This window comes from Crocodylus siamensis, chromosome 3 (assembly GCF_052110815.1).
Source record: "Crocodylus siamensis isolate JL-2025a chromosome 3, ASM5211081v1, whole genome shotgun sequence".
NCBI lineage: Eukaryota > Metazoa > Chordata > Crocodylia > Crocodylidae > Crocodylus > Crocodylus siamensis.
In genome coordinates, this window is record NC_143397.1 from 150,137,721 (window position 1) to 150,159,210 (window position 21,490).

A 21,490-nucleotide genomic window follows, 5' to 3' on the forward strand; every position below is an offset into this window, starting at 1 on the left:
AAAGAGCTCCTTTATTTTTCTGATTTTAATGGCAGTTAGCAATATACCATATAATTAAAACATTATTTAAACATTAAGCAACAATATGCAAAATTGAGAAAAAGAAAGATGCTCTAGAAAAATGGGAAAGTTGCATTCAATTCTATTATCTAACAACTACAAACTGGATTTGGATAACTTTTTTCTATACTTAGAAAAGTAGCTCATCATACAATCTTTCAAAAAAATTGTGTTTAATGCCTTACATTTAAAAATAAATATGAAAATATGATGGTCTGTCATTTAGTAGCAAATATTAACAAACTATCTCAATAAAAAATGCCTAAGCTTCTATTTTATGTAAGGAAACAGTTATGTAGCACACGGTTCTTTTTACTAGAAACACATTCTTCTCCAAGTGAAATTATTGCTTAGTTTAAGATGGTAGTTTAGATACTACACCCAAATCAGTTAAGACAATAAACCATAATTTTGTTGCAGTTAATTTCGATATCTATACAATCCAGATCTAATAATTCTTTTTATATAAGGTACCTTATAGCTCTCAAGTTGGAAATGTATTTTAGTCTCTATGACTCTAGGCTGAATTTGCACTCTTATTTTTGAGGAACAAAAAAAAAAAATCCGTATTTTTTCCCAAGATATATGATTCCAAACAGAGCTATTAAGCAATGACAATAATCATTAAGAATTTTTAAAAATCCATCTTAGCTTTAGAAAAGGATAGTAAGGGTATGCGTAAGTGTTCAAATGAACCAGTAGAAGTTTAACAGGTTAGTTTAAGTGGTTGGAAACCCAACCAACAGAACACTGTACAAGCTCTCAAGGGGTCAGCTGGGTGCTCTGCCTGTCCCAGCATGCTTTGTAGGCTCCCAAGTCTCTCTGGAGACAGTTGACAGCACCTGAGAACACAGGACAGGGTGGACTGGCTGGCTACTCCAAGGGACCATGCCACCCTCCTCACAACAACTTTTCCCTTCCTCTCAGCTGTCAGGATGTTAGACACAAGACCCAGAGAGGGTAATATGTTGGAATTATCCAACCAAAGGGCAAAAAAACAATATGTACTTTAAGAAATCCATTACATTGCCAATATCAAATTATGATTGCAAACAGTTCACTTCTGTGCTCACATAAACCATATGGCTAAATTTTGAGTACTGATCCAATACAAATAAAAAGTAAAGTATTTTTGTGGGTAAGTGTCACAAATAAACAGGCTAGACTTGTTGAATAAATTATTTACTGCGAGGTCCAGACCTTGGCAAGCAGAAGTACCTAATTATATCTTAACTTGATGCAATGATGTCAGTAATGTATCCTATTTTACATTAGATTTAGACTAGAATTTGAGTTTGAATTTGATGGTTCAGAAAATCCCATAGGCGCTTCATCCAAAACTGAAGTGGTAAATAAGTACAGCTGTGTGTCAGTGACTTTTCAATAAAATGATCCAGTTTGAAATCATTTCAAAACAAAGCAACAGAAATCATTTTCTCAAAAAAATTAAAACCTCAAATAAGGTTATTTCGAAGCAAATAAAATATTGTATCTGAAATTAAACATTTGGCTTAGATCTGGGGGATTTGTCAAATATTTGTTTTGAAATACAATGTTGAAATGTTGCATCTTAAAAACACTTGATTCATTTACATTTTTCCTTTCTCCCCCACCTTTTGTTGAAGTCCTGGGAGGGGAAGCTTTTCTCTGTGCAGCATTCGGAAGACAGAACTGCAACCCCCAAGCATGGGGCTGTGGGTGCAGGGCTCAAGTCCTGGAGAGGGGAGCTTCTCCCTCCCACAGGCACTTCAAAGCCTGTGTCTGCAGCCCTGCATGTGTCCAGCTGGGGAGAAGCTCCCTCCTGCTCCACACTTAAAAGGTAGTGTCTGCAGCTCCATCTGGGGTTGCACACACACAGCTTTGAAATGTCATACAGGTTAGTCCCTGCTATGGGGAACACTACCCCCTGCTTCCCTCGCCTCCCAGACTGATCCCAGAGGGGACTGGAGCACCAAGGCAAAGCCACCTGTCCACTTACCACACTAGTAACTCTGGTCTGGGGAGTGGGCAGTGATGGCTTCCCCATCGCAGTTCCTAAATACTGGGCTTTAAACACCACCCCCTACTGACCAACTGGGCAGTGGGGGCAGCATTAAAAACCCAGAGGCTGGTCAGTGGGGTTGTCAGCTGCACAGCCCTAGGGCTGTGGAGAGGGGCTGGGCCTTCTCAGCCCAAACCTGACATGGGGAGATGTTTGCTCTGTAACTTGACTGGAGCAGTAGAGGCCACCTGAGTTGCAGACTGTCTCTCTGGAGTGGGAGGGACTGCCAGAGCAATGCACACTGGGATGCCAGAAGACAGCACGCAAGCTTCTATCAGTATGGCAAGTGTACTAGCATTCATTCCTCTGGCAGAAACTTTATAGAAGGCAAGAGAACTTTTACCTTGTTAGAGGTGATAGAAGTTTATATTGAACTTGCCATTTCAGTTTGGTAGGAACTGCTTGAATGCTTGTATACTAAGGGTTTCTACTGGTGGAACTACAATTCCTGCAATAGAAATGTAATGTTTATATGCACCCAAAAGAAGCAGGTTTATTGATCAGGGTATGCAGAAGAATGAAGACATACACAAGGATTCAAGGCTTCTAGCCACAACTTCCATAACTTACATTTTACATAATGTCTGCTCGCTCCCCTCTCCTCTACAAGCTACCAGGAATTAAACTGGGTCCAAAACAGAGTTAAATGAACCCAAGCTAAAGGAGCTACCATGGGTCTAAACACCTGATGCACAGTTCAGGAATTATCCTACTACTCAAACCCATCACTTTCCTGCTGTAAAAGGTAATGATGTTATAGAGGAGAGCAACATGCATCTCCAAATGGTCCCAAACAATAATATATCCCTATTGCTGAAAATGCACAGTTCTTAATAAAATGTTAGTTGCAAGTAGGCCTCCAGTTATGTCCCTTTAAAGAGAACTTTCATGACATCCCAGTTTTAGATCTAAATGGCATGACAGTGACTCAGTAATAATAAAACATGTTACCCTTAAGTAAAGTAAGTTATAAAATTAAATACCTGTGAGTAAGAACTTATAATATGATTCTGAATTTCATCCATTGTATCTGTCCCATAAGAGACAGTACCTAGGTGGAGGCGCTTAAATATCATCTCATTCTGGGTCAGCGTTCCTGTAATAAAAATATCAGTCAGGTAATAAAAGACAAAGTATGTTTAAGAGGTTTTTTTTTTTTTAAATATTCTGTTCCTTTGGCAGGCGGTAACAATTTATTAAGGCGTGCTCAATGGCTTCTGAGTCCTGACAATTTACACCATTTTGTTGCTTTACAAATTCTAGTAAGCCACTGACAAGTACCGTACTTGCTGACAGGTATACTGCAACAGATTCCACTGAAGACCAACACTTTTAAGCAGCCCAAAGTATTGTTGTTAAGTAAATGAGCTCAGGGTTAGAGCAAGCTGTCAGCTCCTATTCCCAGTTATCTGCACCGAAAGCAAAAGACTAACTAGAAATGATCAAATCCAGGTGTGTTACAGAGTATCTAGAGCTCCATAAAAAGGCCAAAGAACAAGGCAAAACAGTTCTATTTTGGGGATTGAATAAATCATCACAAATTACAATCATTCAGTTCATTTAAGGAAGGTTAATGTAGAGCGATCAGGGTTACTCACCCTGGAGGAGTTACTGTTTCCCACCTTGAAATTGGTTCTAGTAACAGCTAGATATTTGTCCCTGTTGGACTGATAAAAATTATCTAGACCTGCCTTTGGCAGTAACATTCTCAGCCAAAAAGTGAAGCAGAAGTAGTCTTCAATATAATTCTGAAAGAAGTGTGTGTGTGGGAGGGACTAATACTCAGAGAGAAATTCCCCTTAGGTTAGTAACTTGCTTAAATAAAGCTACAGCTAGGAAATTAACATGGTATTAATCCATACTTAGTCTTCACTACTTGTTTTACTTCTTTCTCCATATAGCAGGGTAGATTTACCAATGTGGCTGCATGTTAAATTTGCTGATGACTTGTCTTGGGTTTAGGCTTCTGTAAAGCAGAGGGCAAACGGGACAAATTTACTGTCAATATGTAAAAAAAGACCAGTGAAGGGATTGCTAATTTTATGTATCATTTTTACAAGGGTTGCAAGGCAGTATTTGTAATCAACTTTAATATTAAAAGAATTGCAGTATGGTTGTATAAAGAAAAGCACATACATGAGTTTTGTATAAGGCTTGAAAAGTGTTTTAAAATAAAGGATGGATATAATGTTATGGGGAAAGTTTAATCACTTTCCACTGACCTGGAAATGTGGCCAAGAGACATCTGCCTATGCCACGGTGAGACAAAACAGTGGTAAGACTAAACAGCCTAGGAACTGGGAAGGATTGTGTTTTTTGTGAAAGCCATCAAGCTGTGGAACTCCCAAACAGAACTCAGGGTAAGCTCACTTGTTATGTCTTGAAAAGTCCAGTGACAAAGGTCTACCTCTTTTGCTCAGGCTTTCCACCTACAGAGGCAGCACTAAACTAATTGGTGATTTCTTCCCATCATATAGATAGTGCGCTACTTTTAGAAAGAGACTCAATGTATTAAACTTCACCAACAGGAAAAGGAGCTATCAGATAAATGCACAAACCTAGGAAATCTTAATTTGGCATCCAGATATGTTGACTGAAATGCATGTACACACATGAAGACCATCACAGAGAGGGATGCATTAGAAGTTGCATCAGAGCAACTGTTGTACTCAACTGACTTACTAGTTAAGTACCCTACTAGTAGCAACATACTGCCGCTACACATAAAAGGACCACATTTTTAAGGGCTTTATTATATATCATCCACATGGGAGTAAAAATAAGGTAAACTGATACATTATTGTCCTGTCTGGGCAAATTTCTATGCACATACGCAAAAAGTTACCTTCTTAAAACACTATCCCTAATTATTAGCACCTTGGATTTGTATTTTAAAGAGGAAGGATTTATTTAAAATTTTGGAGTATGCTTAAAGGTCAGTTATTTAAATAATATATTTTCCATGAAAATCTAGGCCATAAAAAGTATTTTTGTTAAAAATACATACGTATAAAAAGTATAAGTATATACTTATGTATAAGTATACATAAAAAAGAAAACTGTCAACTATGGCTCTTTATATACAATCTCTAACATTATTCCACAGGATATATGAAGAAAAACTTTCTGGTAAAAAGACAGATTCAAAGTCATCTAAAACAGGTCACTGGAAATTAACATCACTTCCGAATTTGACGAATTTAGCCTCCAACCGGAATACGCCTGGAATTTTCGAATTAACATAAATAGTGTTTTCAGAGACTACTTTACATCTGTAAGAAACTACAGGGTGTCAGTCACAGAGTGATACTTTACGTTCACTACTGTCAACAGTGACATCCTTGATTTTAAGAAAGTACTAATTGAAGGGTGGGCGGGACAGGGTTCCATGACTAGGCGTAACAAGGGATAGAGGTCATCCATGGCTAGGTTTCTCTGTTACACTCATAGAGACAAGATCCCATACCATTTGTTTTCAAGTACACTCAATGGTGAAAAAATATATTTTGAAAAATATAGACTGGAATTAATCTAGCATGCAGGTAATCCCTGTATAATATATACTACTATGCATCTTGTGGGCATTTAAACAAGGACTGAACTTTGGCAATGTTTTTGTGATAAAAAGAGATTAATGTAATGAAGTAGCAAAAGTAACATTCTTGATTATTTTAATACTTATTTTAAAAACATTTTTGGGTAGGATAATGGGACAACAAATAATTTTAAAGTGTAGTATGGAATACTTTACACAAAGCTTTACTCTTCTCTTATATTTGATATGATGTCTCTGTCCCAGTAAGACAGTAAAACACAGCAAGTCATAGGAAGAGAACAAGTTAAAAGCACCAGATACGCTATAATTAGTGTTTAGAAACTAGAAATTGTTTAGACAGTTAACATCCAGTTTATGCATCTGATAGAGGGTACATCCATTAGTGCTGTTCAGTGATATAACCATGCTGTCACAGTCGTAAATCTTTCTTCCCAGTTACACATTACATATCTGCTACTCCTACTTCCTGGTAATATATGTACAACAAAATTTCATCCCCACTCTTGCTGAGTTATAGTGCTGTAATAGTTAGCTCATCATTCACAGTAACCATTCTAAGGAACTCTATCTTTTCCTCAATGTTAAACAGACAGGCACTTTTCTTATTGGTGAACTATTTACAAAATGTTGGCAAAATTGGGAAAAATTCAAGTGAGAAACAGCATTTCCAAGTGTGGTTGAAAAGTAGCCCACAAAGAATGAAGAGTTGTGCCAATCATCTCTAGATTTCATCTCAGTCTTCATTATTTGGTTATTATGTACAAGCTGGTTTCACTTCCAATACTTGGTGAACATTTACTGCATGAGATAAAAATACTTATGTAATGTTTCTCCCTTTAAAATGTACAATTTTTACCAATAACTTTTTGGGGTAGCTGTTTATCAAACTCTAGCATTTAAACAAAAATGTTATATTTCCAGACATGAAAAACAGCTTGCATGCATCCAGTGAGCATGCAAGACCAACATCACTTTCTAAAGAATCTGAATTTTCACTTCAAACAGCTAAATGTTTATAAAGATGAACTTCCAAGTGAGATCTAATGTGCTCATCTTCCCGAATCAACAGAAAACGCAAGCATCTTCCCTCTGACTACAGATTTGCCCAGCCTTGGAATGCAATTAACAATTCACTGGGGTCAGTTTTAGGACCACTACAGTACTCAGAGCCCTGTAGACCATAGTTAAGAATCAAGCCAGTTTGACAATTACCTCAGGAAAAAAAGGAAACGTGTGAGGACAAGGCAGATTTCAATTTTTTTCTCAGTAGGCAGAAGGCCTGGTATATAGATCAGGGTTGATCTTTCCTACCTTGTAGCAATCAGCAAACTTGAGGGGAAATGAGAAGGTAGAATGAAAAGAAACAAGTCCAAACATGTGAAGTACCAGCTGTCCTTGTTCAGTACTTACACCTCTCATACTACTCTCAGAAGTGGGCTGCTATCTTTTCCTTCCCTTGATCAGAATAGGAAAAGAAATTAGCACCTTGCTTTGAGGTATCATAGAGCAGTGGTTTTCAATCTTTTTTCATTTGCAGACCCCTAAGAAATCTCAAAAGGAGGTGCAGATACCTTTGGAAATTTTGAATGGAGGTGCAAACTCCTTTGAATTGTAAGTGTGGGTATTCACATACTTTTGACTGATCATAGTCATCTTTCGTGGACCCTTTAGACACAGTGGCTAGGGACAGACATTATACATAAACCAGTTTAAGTGATCAAAACTGGTTTAAAACCTGTAACAGCACAGACATCTAGTGTACATAAAACCAGTTTGAAAATGGCCGAAACCGGTTTCAGATAAACCTGGTTGAATATAGTATCACACTTAACTGATCTGGCTCAAACCAGTTTATGTAATGTCTGTCCCAGACCCCTTGCTGGTTTAAGTTAAACCAGACTCCCCCAGCATCCCCTCTGGGCTGGGCAGAGATCTGGTCCAGTGATTTGGACTGGTCCCTCCCCTCTGCTATCTAGCCAGAGCAGAGGCAGGGTGTGGCCAGCAGCTGACCTGTCATGGCCCCGAAGGCAAATTCCTCCCTCTGTCCCCTGCCCCCGCTCCACTGACAAACACTGTGGGGGAGCTGGGGTTTGCCAGTCCTAGCTATACCTCCATGGCTTGTCTGCAGCCAGGCAGGGACAGAGTTAATTCCTTTCTCTGTCCCCTCTCTCCCCTGGAATGCCTGGGGGTTTGGCTGCAGTCTCTGTGGCTTGCCTGGAGCCAGGCAGGGAGGGGATTAATTCCATAGCATGTCTGGAGCAGGGGAGGGGGGCAGGGGGAAAGGAGGAGAGAGGCATGCTAGTTCCCTGTGTGCAGATCCAAGTCCTGCACCTGTGAGCCCCGAGCTAAGGCCTGCAAGACTGGACTGAAAGGTGGGAAGTGCTGGCAAGACCTGATAATCATCACACATGCTGGAGATGTAGTTTAGGAAAGTTGCAGACAGCTTCACCAAAGAATGCAGAGAGACACATTTACATTATAAAGCAGAATGTGTAAAAGGTGGGACTACCTAAACAAAGCCATCCTGAATGCCTGGCTGTAAGGAGACACTCTGCCCTCAGGATTAGGAAAACTAATTCTTGTCTTCCTGGCTTACATTTTAAGTTAGACTAAATCATGTATGCTGTGTTTTACTGGGCAGTATTTTAGCTTAGGCAAAGATTAGATTATTTTAGCTTAGAAGATTTTTGGTAGCTCCCTGTTGTATACTTTGCAAATTCCTGTGTTCAATACTTGCTTGTTTCAGAGAAAGGACTTTTTCCCCATTCCCACTCCTCAGCCTGGCAGCAGCTCCCCTCCCCTCCCCACCCCTCCAGGCTGGTGACTGGCATCCCGCATGTTGCGCTAGCCCCGGCTGGTGCCTGGCCATGCCCCCTCCACTCCAGTGGGGGCAGGGGGTGACAGCGTTGGAGGGCATCTCTCTTCCCTCCCCATTGACAGTGGCTGGCAGGTGTGCTCTAGCACCCTCCAACTTCTGGCTTGAGCCACTACAGGCATGTGAGTGCACTTCCTGGTTTAACAGAGAATGTCTGTCCAGTTATTAATCAGTTTAAGCTGCACAGCTTAGACTAACCTGCAAAGAGTGAATCAATCCAGGTTCAGGCTTCTTGAATGCCTCTCCCTAGCCAGTCTGTGGACCCTCAGGGGTCTGTGGACCACAGGTTGAAAACCACTGTCATAGAGAACTGGATTCTCTGTTTATGTCTGATGAAGAAGACTATAGTGATGAAGAAACCGCAATTAAAACTTCCTGGTGATTCTCAAAGTTGTATCTATCTCCAATTATTCCCCACTTCTCATTACAGAATTATGGAGGGAAGAAAAAAACACCAAAAAATGCATGGGGAGGGTGGGAGGAGGGAGAAAAATGCATCTAAAAGTTGCACTTAAAAAAATTACCATACCTTCTGAAATGACTATGAAAACCATCCTGTCAGATTACAATTGACCACATGAACTGAAATACAAAGTGGATGTCCATTACACGTCTCTATTAAAAGTAATTCCTAAATTCATATTGAATGACTGAAACACCCAAGTGGGCATATATTCATCCTAGCCTTCTGAAAACTAATGACAACTATCAACCTGACTATTTCTTCACCTGAAATTCTGCAGTTTGTCTATTTTAGATTTTAGTCTTCTAGTTGTCAACTAATAAATTTTGCCAACATGCAAAATCTTAGCTGCATGTCTCTGTATATAAACGTTTTAAATATTTGCACCTTCTGTTTCTACTGCAGTCAGTCTACTGCAGAAAATAATTCTACCTTTCACTAAGATCTCTTTTTGTTTGGTTTTTCATGACTAATAATGGAGAAGATACTGTGAACAAGCTCAAGCTTAAAAATAACAGAATTTTAACACTATTCTTTTACAAATATAGTTCCATCTCATTTTCAAAATTTCCTTTGTGTGACTTGGTTGAACCCTATTTTAAAAATTAAAGAATTGGAATTTGGCCAAGAATTTGTCATTTGAAAATGTTATAAACAGATGAAAATGCAAAGCTCTTTTAAAAAGGCATTCAGGAATTATGATATCTATCACATGATTTGCCACCAAAACAATTTTTTAATTTTGTTTTGGAATACAGTTCCCACATAAGAATAATATCTTGACAAAAATTTAGCACGTGATTGCTGGGAAAAAAACTGTATGCTTTTTAATGAAGCAAAGAGTTTTTGACTACAACTGTATCATTAAACACAGAGCAAAGCAGGCAAAGAGGAAATTAATTTCTAAGGAAAAAGTCCTGCAGGCATCATTCCCTGGGTGGCAACAGATGTGATTCACAACAGAGCAGTAGAGAATTTTTTTTTGAGAAGCAGATGCAGAGCTTTCTGATCAAATATTACTAGATTGTAATTTGGCCTAATACCAACATTCTAAAAGGCCACAATAAAGCAGCAAGCAAATACGTGCAATACATAAGCATTAATAATTTTGTCTGAAGTCACAAGGGTGAACAACCTTTCATATAGTATGTATTAATTGCTTGAAAGAAACTTGCTTAAGAGACAAATGGTTAGATCTCGAGCTACTCTAAAATTTGAATCCTCCTCTGTAAGCTTCCAGCTGAGGATCTGGCCTGATATAGTTAATGGTGAACTTTTGTTAGCAGTACAAGAAAGAAACCTGGCAAAAAATACTGGCCCCTATAGGATGCAAAAAGAGAAATCATATAAAATGACAATTCTGAGCATTTACATAGAATACTTCCTTCCCTTTTCCTTCCAGCTATACACTGTTCCCAAAACTCAGTGTACTATAGTACCATACAAAAAAGAAAAAGAACATCTAGCTCAAGAATACCTGCTCAAAGTGTTTTGCTAATTCTTTTCTGTGGATTAATGTTCATGTTAATAATTTGTTTTAGGTACTGTTGCTCAGAACAACAGTCATTCATTCCCTTGTGCTCTTAAGACTCCCCTAAGTGAAACTGCACGAGACTGAAAGCCGCAGAACAGCTGATGGCAGCATGCATGTTCATTGGTGATCTACCACATCTCGTAGAGAGGGACCAAGGAAAACCTATGGAAGAAGAACCCGTTGCTGCTGCTGAGGAATGTGGAAGATAATGTGTCCAAAAAAGGTACATGTTACTTGCAAGGAACTTTAAAAAAATACTATTTTGTTCTCTGTATAATTTTAGGTCAGGCAGTTATAGAAATGGTTGTTTTAAATACACCTTTAAAAAAAATTTGTAAAATCAGTATAATTGTTGGAGCCATACTTTCTCAAAGTACACTATAACACATTTACAGTAGACGTTTAATAAAAAAAGCCCATGTTAACACATTAGCCTTTAACACAGGGCTTTCCCAGAAAATTAGGAATCCCATTATTCTATGCATCTGTTCAACTAGTGTATGTGTTAAGTATCTCATTTGGTCCAAACACCCACTAAAATGTTAATTACAGAACTCAAATGCAAGTGTATGCATTAGTAAATAGCTATGCTATGCTAACTAAACTGTATGTTTGTTATAACTGAATGCTCTGGTTGTCTCCATGAATGGTATAAAGCTTGCAGTTTCACACTCTGAATGTCAAAAACGTTCAATAAATATTGCCAAATATCTTTGTTTTTCCTTTGTGATTAGGATCTTCTGTACCTTGGAGAGGATAAGATATCATGCTCAGCTGCCCTTGGAAAACACTGGAAACAGCATTTTTCCCCCCATAACGGATGACGCCTTTCTGTCAAACTTATATGTGATTCAAGTCCAAACAACATGGCATTTTGGGTAATGGATGCTATAATTAAAATGTGAGTCCTAAAAACCTGTTGTTTTAGTGGGTGTTTTTAGTAATGGCTTTGTTCTACATGAAGATAAAAACTCCCTAACAAAGGAATTAATGTATTGCTTTAATAGGCTGCACCCTGAGTTAAGTTTTAAAATTTATGAGTTCTCTGCAGCATTGTTCTTTAAACAATGGCATTGTCAAATGCAACCAGTGAGAAGATTAAAGTTCTCCCAGCAGATTAAGTACAAATTATCTGTCCTCCTGTTTCAGCATCATTTGTTCATTTATCACATAACGTCTAGTATTTCTGGTCAGTGTCAATATGCTCTGCATCCTTGCAGTTAACAGATGTCTTCTCTTGTCGAATGAATTACTTTATGTTTCACGCACTGGTGGCCGCAGATGTGTCACTATAGCAACATCATTAATTTCAGATCTTACCGGAAACATGCACTCCAATCAAACCTAATTATACCACATTGCTTTCTTGTCCCACAATAAGGAAACTATAATGCAATTATTGGGATACTTCATTTTCTATTCTACTGTGGCAAATGAGAGAGCCACTGTGATGGACGCTTCTTGTCAAAAAGCTTATTGATGAAGCACAAACCCAATTTACAATCATACAAAGGACTACCTTGCAATTATGTTAGTAATGTAATGCTCCTTAAACTCAACAACTAATTCTTAATCATTTCAAGTGAAGCTTGGACCACACTATAAGATTTTTGCAAGCTGTATTCTGTATCCTCTCTTCATTTTCAATATTGAGAAACCCGTTTTGTGCCTGCATTGAAACAGAAACCCCCTTTAGATCTGCTTTTATAAGGTCTGTCACTAGATGGGTTATAAGACTTGCTGTGTTTTAATTTGGACATCCCAACTGCAAGGGGGCAAAAGAAAAGTGGGAGCTATTTGACAAACTAAATACCTAACTTTAATATTGTTATAGTGAAAACAGAAGCTCTTGCATGCAGGCAGATAATTATGGAATGGGTATCTTGAATCAATCATTATCCAAATTCTATTTACTCCCTTAGCAACATATTTAAAATTCTGATCAATCTGAGATTGAAACCAGAGAACATAAGAGTATATATGATCAATCTAGGTAAACCCTAAATACTCTGCACAAATGCACATATTTTTTTACTCAAGATCAGTTTAAAGTTAGCAAAACATTTTGACTCTAGTCCCCTATAGAATTGGGTTTGTATCCACTTTTACTTCATTACATTTTACAGCTTCAATTATTTCTTCAAAACTCAGACACTGATATTCTAAAAAGTCCTTATTGTTGACAGCTAGAAATATCCCTGCGTTTTAACAACTTTCAAGGCTTTTTGATATGTGTCTACTTAGCTACATGCAGTACGTATATTAAGAATGCATAGGAAAAGGTTAGGCACACACTCCCTCTATTTTTTAAAATAAATCAGGCCCACTGTAATTCTAAGTGGTACGATGTAGTGTACGCCAACAAGAGACAATCAGAAGCAAAATTAAGGGTACTTTTTTTTGAGTGACCCTGATTAGTGCATCCTTTTAAAACTACCAGTTTTTTGGCAAAAATAATATATTTTATACTTAAACCATCAAATTCTGTGATCCTATGAAGTCATAATTTCAGCATTTTGATGGTAATAAGTTTTATAAACAATTATTGTCTTGAGCCATGTTAATTTGCCAGGTGTTTTTCTTTAAATTAATACCTTATTGAAGTGATTCTCAACCACTTGGGGTGCCATGCAATATTAGCAGTGTTAAGTGTGCAAGCACCTACACAATTCACAAGATAAAAACAGAGATTTCATATAGGAATTCACAGTGTCAAAAAGTTCTGACCTGTTGTGGTCTTCCTGAGTTCTGTTCAAGAAAAAAATTGTTTTATTATTTTTCTGTAGTCCAAGACAAGTGAAAGCTAAGACCTGGCATTTTTGAGGGGTGTCTTGAGTGCAACAAGGGGTGCCTTGATTCTAAAATGTTTGAGAATCACTGTCTTATTGTCATTTTGAATTCACAGTATTCAGTCAAGAAAAAAGAAAAAGAAAAAATATGTGTATATCAAACAAGGTAATAGAGTTGCATTAGCCAAGAGAAATGATACAGGGGCTATTCATTTTTATGTTTTAGGGCATGAAGTGATCACAAGCTAGGGTCAGTTGCACACTTTCCCACATGCTATATATTATATAATCGGCCAAATTTGTTCATGGAGTTTAAACACCTTCCTCTGAGCATTTAGTGCAACCTGTAATCAGAGAGACGGAATACCATACTACATGAATTATAGTTACATTCTGGTAGGGCAACTGTATACTGTTAAAATAAAAAATGATTTTTTATAAAGGAATCCATAATGTTTCTTTTAGAACTAGTTGGTGGATGAACTCTAGTGTTACCCAGAAAGACTCCCCCCCTTCTTCCTTTTTATACATATTTATCATTTGCAAAGATATACTGTAAATTACATATTTCGCAAGCTAAAATTACAAATTTCAAGTGAGACATTAGACAGAAGTCTTTAAAAAAGTTAGATAAATTACCATGATAAAGGTTGCAATTAAATTCAGCAAGCAGCTTCAAATAGTTTACAAATAATTAGTTAAACTGAAATAAACTTCCTAAAGCTCAGGATTGTCAATGTGCTTTAAAAAAACTATTGTATTTTATTTTTTGGCATTCGTACTCCCACAGACTGGGCAGGAAAAAAAGAGAGAGGTGGTTCTGATAATATCTGTTATTACACGTATAGAAGGTGCTAATACAACACAGCATTAGGGATATACATATATTTAGAGACTAGATTAAAATGTTTTTAATATACTGTGTTTAATGTATTACTTAGATTATGTCACTAGATAACACTAACAAAAAATATTCAATGTAGAATGTGCTCCTGTTTCACACAGTGTTGGAAAACAAGGCACAGAACGCACTATCTGAACTGATGTGAAATACAGGCAAGAAAAAAAAAGTCTTGCTATGACAATTTCTTAGAGCTTAAGTAAAAATATTAAAATCCATAGATATTTTTCTATTGCAGTTCAGAAAACTACTTTTTTTTAAAAATTATTTTAGGGAATCTCCTTGAGGAAAAATCACTGTATTTTAGTAGACTGATGCATTCAATCTCAGAGAGAACTAAGCAATGTAAAAATAAATTAAGAAACAATGCCTTTTGTTTGGTGTTTGATTTAGCAATGGCAGGACTAACAACTTACAACAGTAAAGTTCCTCAGATCTTTACAAATATGATTGTGGCATACTATAAGAACACATTTCACTCTTAAACACTGAAAGGACTAGGATGGGAAAAGCTTATCATTTAGGATTTTATACCTTATGAAGCAGACTAGAGGTCAACAGATAGATATCAAATGAGCACAGCATTTCTACTTCACACCACTGTGCTAAAGATTAGTAAGGATGGTTTTGTTTATTTTGTCACTATTCAAGGTGAAGTACAATAATAGGCAGCAATTAGGAAGATCAAATATAGAAATTAATCTCAGGAAAATGAAAGGAAGAAACATGACTTCACCTCTCCTTTAGAAAGCACCATTTTAGAGGCTGTTCTTAGTATTTTAGCACAGGCTTACTTGTTTGTAGGCCAGTCCTAATTTTGACTTGTCTTTAAAAAAAATTCAAGGGAATGAGTTTATAGGGATACATGTGACACACAAAAAACCCAGCAGTTTGAGGCTAAAATGCCATTTAGCATCATCTGGGTTAATTCACATGGTAGTTTATGAAATAATAATAATACCACTAATGCAGCCATTATAGTAAAAGATTACATTGAAATAATCAGGACTACTTATAGGATATATACGGACATTTGCGGGGCTGAGGCAGAAGTTAAAGTGAATTAAAAATGGCCACCTGACCTAAGGTAAATTGGGATGGGGGATGGGGCAGTGGGGGATCTGGAGGGATCCAGGGGACAAGGAGGCTCCCTGAGAGGTGGGTGGGACCAGGGGACAAGCTGGGTCAGCAGGGATGACTGGGGAGGGATCAGTGGGACAAAGTGGCTGCAGAGGGGACTGGGGAGACCCGGGGGCTAGCACAGTTTGCTGGGGGGGTGGGAGGGATTGGGAGACTGTGGGGGCAAGTGGGATCTGAGAGGGGTTGGTGGAGTCTGAGAGAGTTTAGTGGGATCTGGGATGACTAATGGGGTCCTCAGGGGGGCTTGGCGGAAGGGGGATGTGCTCCCCTCCTCAGGGACTATTTTTAGCCTCCCAACCACCCCAGATGAATGACTCTCCCCAGTGAATCAACCAACCCACTCCAACTTACTGCCTCAGCTCTCAGCACCAACTGGTAAAATCATCACTTGTAGGAGCAGTTTGTGGGATGGGTCGTTTGGTGGCCTTGGGGGGAAGGGGGTGCTAAAAATGGCCCAGTGCTGGAGCGGAGATATAGGAAAAGTGCAGCCCTGGGACTGGGGCCAGCAGCTGAATTTGCCCAGCCCTGGGGCTGTGCTGGAAACTGTACAGAAATTCAATTAAATTGGTTTCACTGGATACAATCTAAGTTAGACTACCTGAGAGGTCCAGTTAACTTAGATTGGGTCAGCCATTTTCAGACTAATGTAAGCTGCCTGACAGTTCACACTCATTTCTATCTAACTAGGAATCTAAGTGTAAGATCTGCACCTGGGGGAACTAAGTTAGATTGGGTGGCCATTTTTACTGCGATCTAAATTCCCTGAGGCTAGGGACAAACATTTCACAAACTAGTTCAAGTGATCAGAAACCAGTTTAAACCTGAAACAGAACAGATATTCAATACATATTAACTAGTTTCAAGATGATTGAAACTGGTATGAGATAAAGCTGGTTGAATGTAGTATGAGACTCAACTGATTTGGTTCAAACCAGTTTATGCAATGTCTGTCCCAGACGCCTTGCTGGTTTAACTTAAACCAGAGTCCTCCAGCATCCCAGCATACACTCTGGGCTGGGCAGGGCTCTCTGCTTCAGCCACAGGGCTGACCCCACTCCTCTGCTCTCTAGCCCAAGCAAGGACCAACCGGCCTTAGCAGAGACACTAGCTGGCTTGGCCCCATTAAGGCAAAGTGGGCAAGGAGGGGGCTGTGGTAGTGGCCCCTGGGGTTGGAGGACCCTGGCTGGAGGGCATAAGGAAGGAGGGAGAAATTAAACCTTCTCCCTGCCACCTTTATCTTAACAAGGCCATGCTGGGACGAACTCTTCCCCCTCCTCTTACCCCCACCCCAGGGTGAGGGGGGCTCTGTGAGGCACTCGAGGAGGCCTCCTGCTCCTCCTCCACATCCTGGAGTGGGGAGAGGGACTCCACGAGGCTGTCCAGCCCCAGAGGGAGGCTCTTCCCCCTATTCCTCGCCCCCCTGCTGCCGCAGGGCAGGGAGGGGGGCTCTGTTTGGGCTTGGGAGTTGGGGGGGTCTTCCCCTTCCTCCTCCGCTCCTGCTGCTGCGGGATAGGGAGGGAGACTCTGTGAAGTTGCCTGGCCCCAGAGAGGGACTATTCCCCCTGCTCTTCCCACCACTCCTCCTCCTGCAGGGCAGGGAGGAGGGTTCTGTTCAGTGCTGGGTGGGGAGACTAATCCCCCTCCTCCCCTGCTGCCCTCCCTGCCATGGGGTGGGGAAGGGGGGCTCTGTTCAATGCTGGGGGACAATCTTTTCCTTCCTTCGCCCCCTACCCCCTTCTGCCACAGGGCGTGTGGGGGGGAAGGTGCTCTGTGCGGTGCTCCATGGCTTGGCTTGGCCCAGCCGGGGCATGGGGAGCAGCTATAATGGAGCTGCAGCTGCCAGGGGTGGGCCCATGTGGCCCCGCTCAGCCCCAGCTGAGGCAGCTGCATGGTCTGGCTGGGCCAAGCCATGGTGGTGGGTGGGAGGGAGACGGAGGGAGAAGAGTCCCTCTCCCCTCAATGAACAGAGCTTGTCTCCCCACCGCATGAAGAAGCGGAGGGAAGAGTCCCCTTCTGGGGCTGAGCAGCCTGGCATAAAGCCCCATTCCCTGCCCTGCAGCAGCAATGGAGAAGCAGGGGAACAGTCCCTCTCTGGTGCCTGGCAGCCCTGCAGAGCCCCCCTACCTACCCCATGGTGTGGGGGGGAGAAGGGGAAAGAGCCCCCTCAGCACTGAAATGAGCTGCCCCCCACCCTGCAGTACTGGGGGAGTGGGAGAAGGAGGAGGAAGAGTTCCCCATTGGGGCCAGGCAGCCCTGTGTGTCAGGATTCCTCCCAGCTATCAGGGAGCCTCTGGGTCGGGCAGAGTTCTTCCCTCCTCCTCCTCCCCAGCCACAGTGGTCTGGACAGGCTCCCTCTTCTCCCACCCTTGGCACCTTGCAGACTAAAGTTGAAGTTTGAACCCCTCCTCAGTCTTACTCAGGCCTGCCCAGGCCTGACCCCCACCCCCGCTCAGCTTAGCTTCTCTGTGAAAGGGGAGGGCTGCTCTAGTGCCCCCAGGTTTCTGGCCTAAGCCACTGCAGGGATATGCCCACATTTCTGGAATGAAAAGAGAACATCTATCCACTTGGAAACCGGTTCACTCTCTGCAGGTTAGACTAACCTGCAAAGATTGAATCAATTCAGGCTCGGGATTTTTGAATGTCTGTCCCTAGCCTGAATGTCTGTATGTAGCCATAGAAGTTCGTTCCATACTTAGTAATGAAGGTCAAATCTCACAAGGTCTGAGCTAATCAAACATAAAACACGTGCATAAAAACAAAGAAACAATAAAACCTCCCAAATGAAGTGAAATCTAATTAAATTGAAACAATCCAACCACTATTAGTAAATCATCTTATTTGTTACAAAATAAATTAAATTAATATATAAATAAAATTTTAAATACACAAAAAGTCATGTACCTGTTTTATCTGTTAGCAAATATACTAAACGACCCAATTCTTCTGGTATGGTGCTGGTTCGGACAACTGTTCCAGGTATATTGTCATCCTTCATAATCATCCACCCATAGGCTGCTTTGCCCATGTCTAAGTTCACACGTAAACTGCAAAGAAACATGCACCACACTTAACATCAAAACCAGACAATGTCTTACAAGATGAAAAATTTAATAAAAAACTGAAATCTGCTTTTCATAAAATACTGGCAAAATCTTGAACTCCATAAAACTGGAAATATTTTGGGGCAGGAACAATCTCTTTGGTGTGTGTTTTACAATGCCTAGCACATAGGAGTATTTGCCTTTGTATGGCACTGCTAACAAATACTGCAATAAAAACAGATATTACCTTATTTACTCACATACCATATTCACTTTCCCCCAAAAAGTAGCCTTTCAAAATTGGGGCGTATGTCTTAATCAGAGAAGCTTATTTTTCTGTCTATAATAGATGCATGGAGATGCTGTAAATGGCTGCTGTTTAGTGTACAGCAGAGGCAGATCTGGAGGGGGCGGGGGATGGTACAATAGTGTGTACTCCTTTGATTCTTGATTCATCAAAAGTTTAGAACTACCTGTCCAAGCACAGCAGCAGTGGCATTTCTATTCAGACAGTACTGATGGAGTAAACTGACTTAACAGCTCATTATTATCTACCTGATTTCTGCTGACTGTTCTTCACTCCACAGATGTTAATGACCATCTCAATTTTTTACTGGTCTTGATGTTCCACTAATCAAGCTATTCTTTCTTCCTACATTTTGCTGTCTGGTAGCTACTTCTTTCTTCTTCTATCATAGCGCAGCAACCTGTTTTTAGGTTTTTTTAAATTCCTAGCTCTGCCCCTGAAGTCCTGTGCTCAGTAGCAACTGCAGTTTCAGCACTTGGCTGAGCAGCTAACAATGGTGGAAAATCTTTTTTTTTTTTTCATTCTTCCTTCCTAAAATAAGGTTGCTTTATTTGGAGGTATGTGATATGTGAGAAAAATGATAATATGCCCAATATATTCACCTTAGAAAAAACTATTAAAAATTGCAGATGTGTGAGAAGACTAGTGATGCACTTTAACTATTGTGGTGAAAAAGGAAAAAATATAATATACATAACTTAGCATAACAAATATGATAAATAATTTTAGAGAAGCTTTTTGATTCCTTACTCTGTTACTTTTAAAAACCATTTTCTCTGTGATGTGGAGATGTACATTAATGTCTTCCAATCTTAATTAACTTTACTTACAATCAACGTTAACAAAGCTGTTATCAGCCTCATATTGTATACTTTATTTTCCCTTTTTATTACATTATACAAGATGTGGCTAACTTTACTTCCAGAATAGCTGATATCCCACTGGTAAAACCAATGAATTCTATATCCTTAGCAAGACAAGTCAGTCAATCAGTGTTGATTTCAGCCCCATTTCTTTTGCTGAAGATCAAATTAAGCAGTAAGTTTACAGTACTATGACTTTATTTAAAACTGTTTAATACTGTTGTGTCAATTCAAAAGTGCTCCCGGGGAACAGAACACCAGAATTATCCTTAAAATTCCCAAAATGCTGCATTACAGCAATACCAAGATGGCAGATGTATTAAAAACCTTTCAAATACTTTCCAGCTGTCCCTAAGCAATTGTTGTGTAATGGATACAAATGTTGTTGTTCATGCACAAGTGATTGTGAATCACCAAAGGGGACAGTAATTCAGAGACAGCTATAGGCCATAACGACTATGCTTAATCTGAGTTGCATGAAATCCTGCATTTTCAATAACATTTTTTGCAATTAAATAAATTTGCATCTACTATTCCTTTTTGAGCCCACCAAAGGAGATCTCCAAGGCCCAAGCTAAAAACCAAAAAGACAAGCTTTTTAAAATACAGACCTCATCATCCATGATAAGCAGGGATCTAGGCTTTCCATTTCCCATGGAAAAAAATGAACAAACTGTGGATTTTTCATATTAACCAAGAAAAATGTGGACTTTTCATTTTAACAGAGAAACATATGGATTTTGCACTTTTGCAGAAAGCTCCCTGCAGGCCAGGAGTTCCAGCCTGCAAGGGGCTGGGGGAGCAGGAGATGGCTGGTCAGGCAGGGGGCGCCATCTGCAGGGGGCGCCATCTGCATGTGCACACACACATATGCACATGGCTGCCAGGTAAGTCTGGTGGGGGTGGAGATGGAGCTAGGGTGAGAGTTGGGCAGGACTGGGACTGGGGCTGCTACTCAACTGGGGTGGTGCTTGGGGGCTAGGGCCTGAATGTGCAGCCACAGGGCCTTGGAATGGAGCAAGACCCGGCTGTGGCTCGTTGTTCAGGGGCTGGGGGAGGGAGCAGGCTGGGTCTCCGCTGCTGCATGCACTCTGCGAGGACCAGAGGGGGCATGTGCCCCTGAATTTTGTGTGTGGGGCAGAAGCAGCCTGCCCTCTGTAGTCTCAGGCTACCTGCCCTCTCCCTGGGGCCTCTATGGCCTAGTGAGTGAGGCCTGGCGCAGCAGGGCAGAGCAGAGCCAGGCAGGGAAGCTTCTTGCTGCAGCGAGCCCTGTGCCACCCTGGCAAAGTGCCCCTAGCCCACCTGGCAGCAGTGGGGGGTGGTGGTCCAGGGTTGTGCCCCTTGCTGCTGCTGGATTGGCAGGGGTTGCATCATCATAGCAGTGCAGGGCTCCCAGGGGTGACAACACGTTTCCCTGACTGGACCTGCTCTGCCCTGCCATGCCAGGGCCCATCCACTGGGCCCCGGAGGCCCCAGGGGGAAGGCAGCAGGGCAGGAAGCCTGAGACTGCAGTGGACAGCCAACATCTGCCCCCTTCCATGGGCTCCATGCTCTATTGCCTCCTCCAGGAGGCAGCCAAGGCTCAGGCGCTGCTGGGGGAGCAGAGGGCTGCAGACCCAGGTCCCTGGCCCTATAGCCATGGCAACTGGGGGCCCCCTCTGCCAGGGCTGGGGGGTAGAAGGGCTGTGGGTGGGAAGTGAGGAGCACTGGCAGGAGGGGAGCAGTGGGGGGGCTGTGGAAAGCAGCAACATCAGGGAAGTGGTAGTGGTGGCTGGGAAGCAATGGCAGTGGTGGCAGGCAGGCATGGGGGAGGGAAAGTAGGGAAATGGTGGGGGGAGTGGTGGCAGCAGGAACGCAGAGGCCATGTCGGTGCCCTGGGGTGGAGTGGCAGGAGTGTGAAGCCTGGGCACAGGGTCTGCA

At 41.1% G+C, this 21,490-nt stretch overlaps 1 protein-coding gene across 2 annotated transcripts in view; it reads right to left on the reverse strand.

Annotated features, from left to right (window-relative positions):
- Nucleotides 1-21,490, reverse strand: part of ATP9B (ATPase phospholipid transporting 9B) — a 327,984-nt gene that overhangs the window by 47,430 nt on the left and 259,064 nt on the right. For both annotated transcript variants that reach the window (XM_090039540.1, XM_090039541.1), the window contains exons 13-14: nucleotides 18,261-18,403; nucleotides 3,085-3,197 (exon numbers count right to left, since the gene is read on the reverse strand). In XM_090039540.1, coding sequence (XP_089895666.1) covers nucleotides 3,085-3,197; nucleotides 18,261-18,403 — 256 coding nt within the window. The remainder of the gene's footprint in view (nucleotides 1-3,084; nucleotides 3,198-18,260; nucleotides 18,404-21,490) is intronic.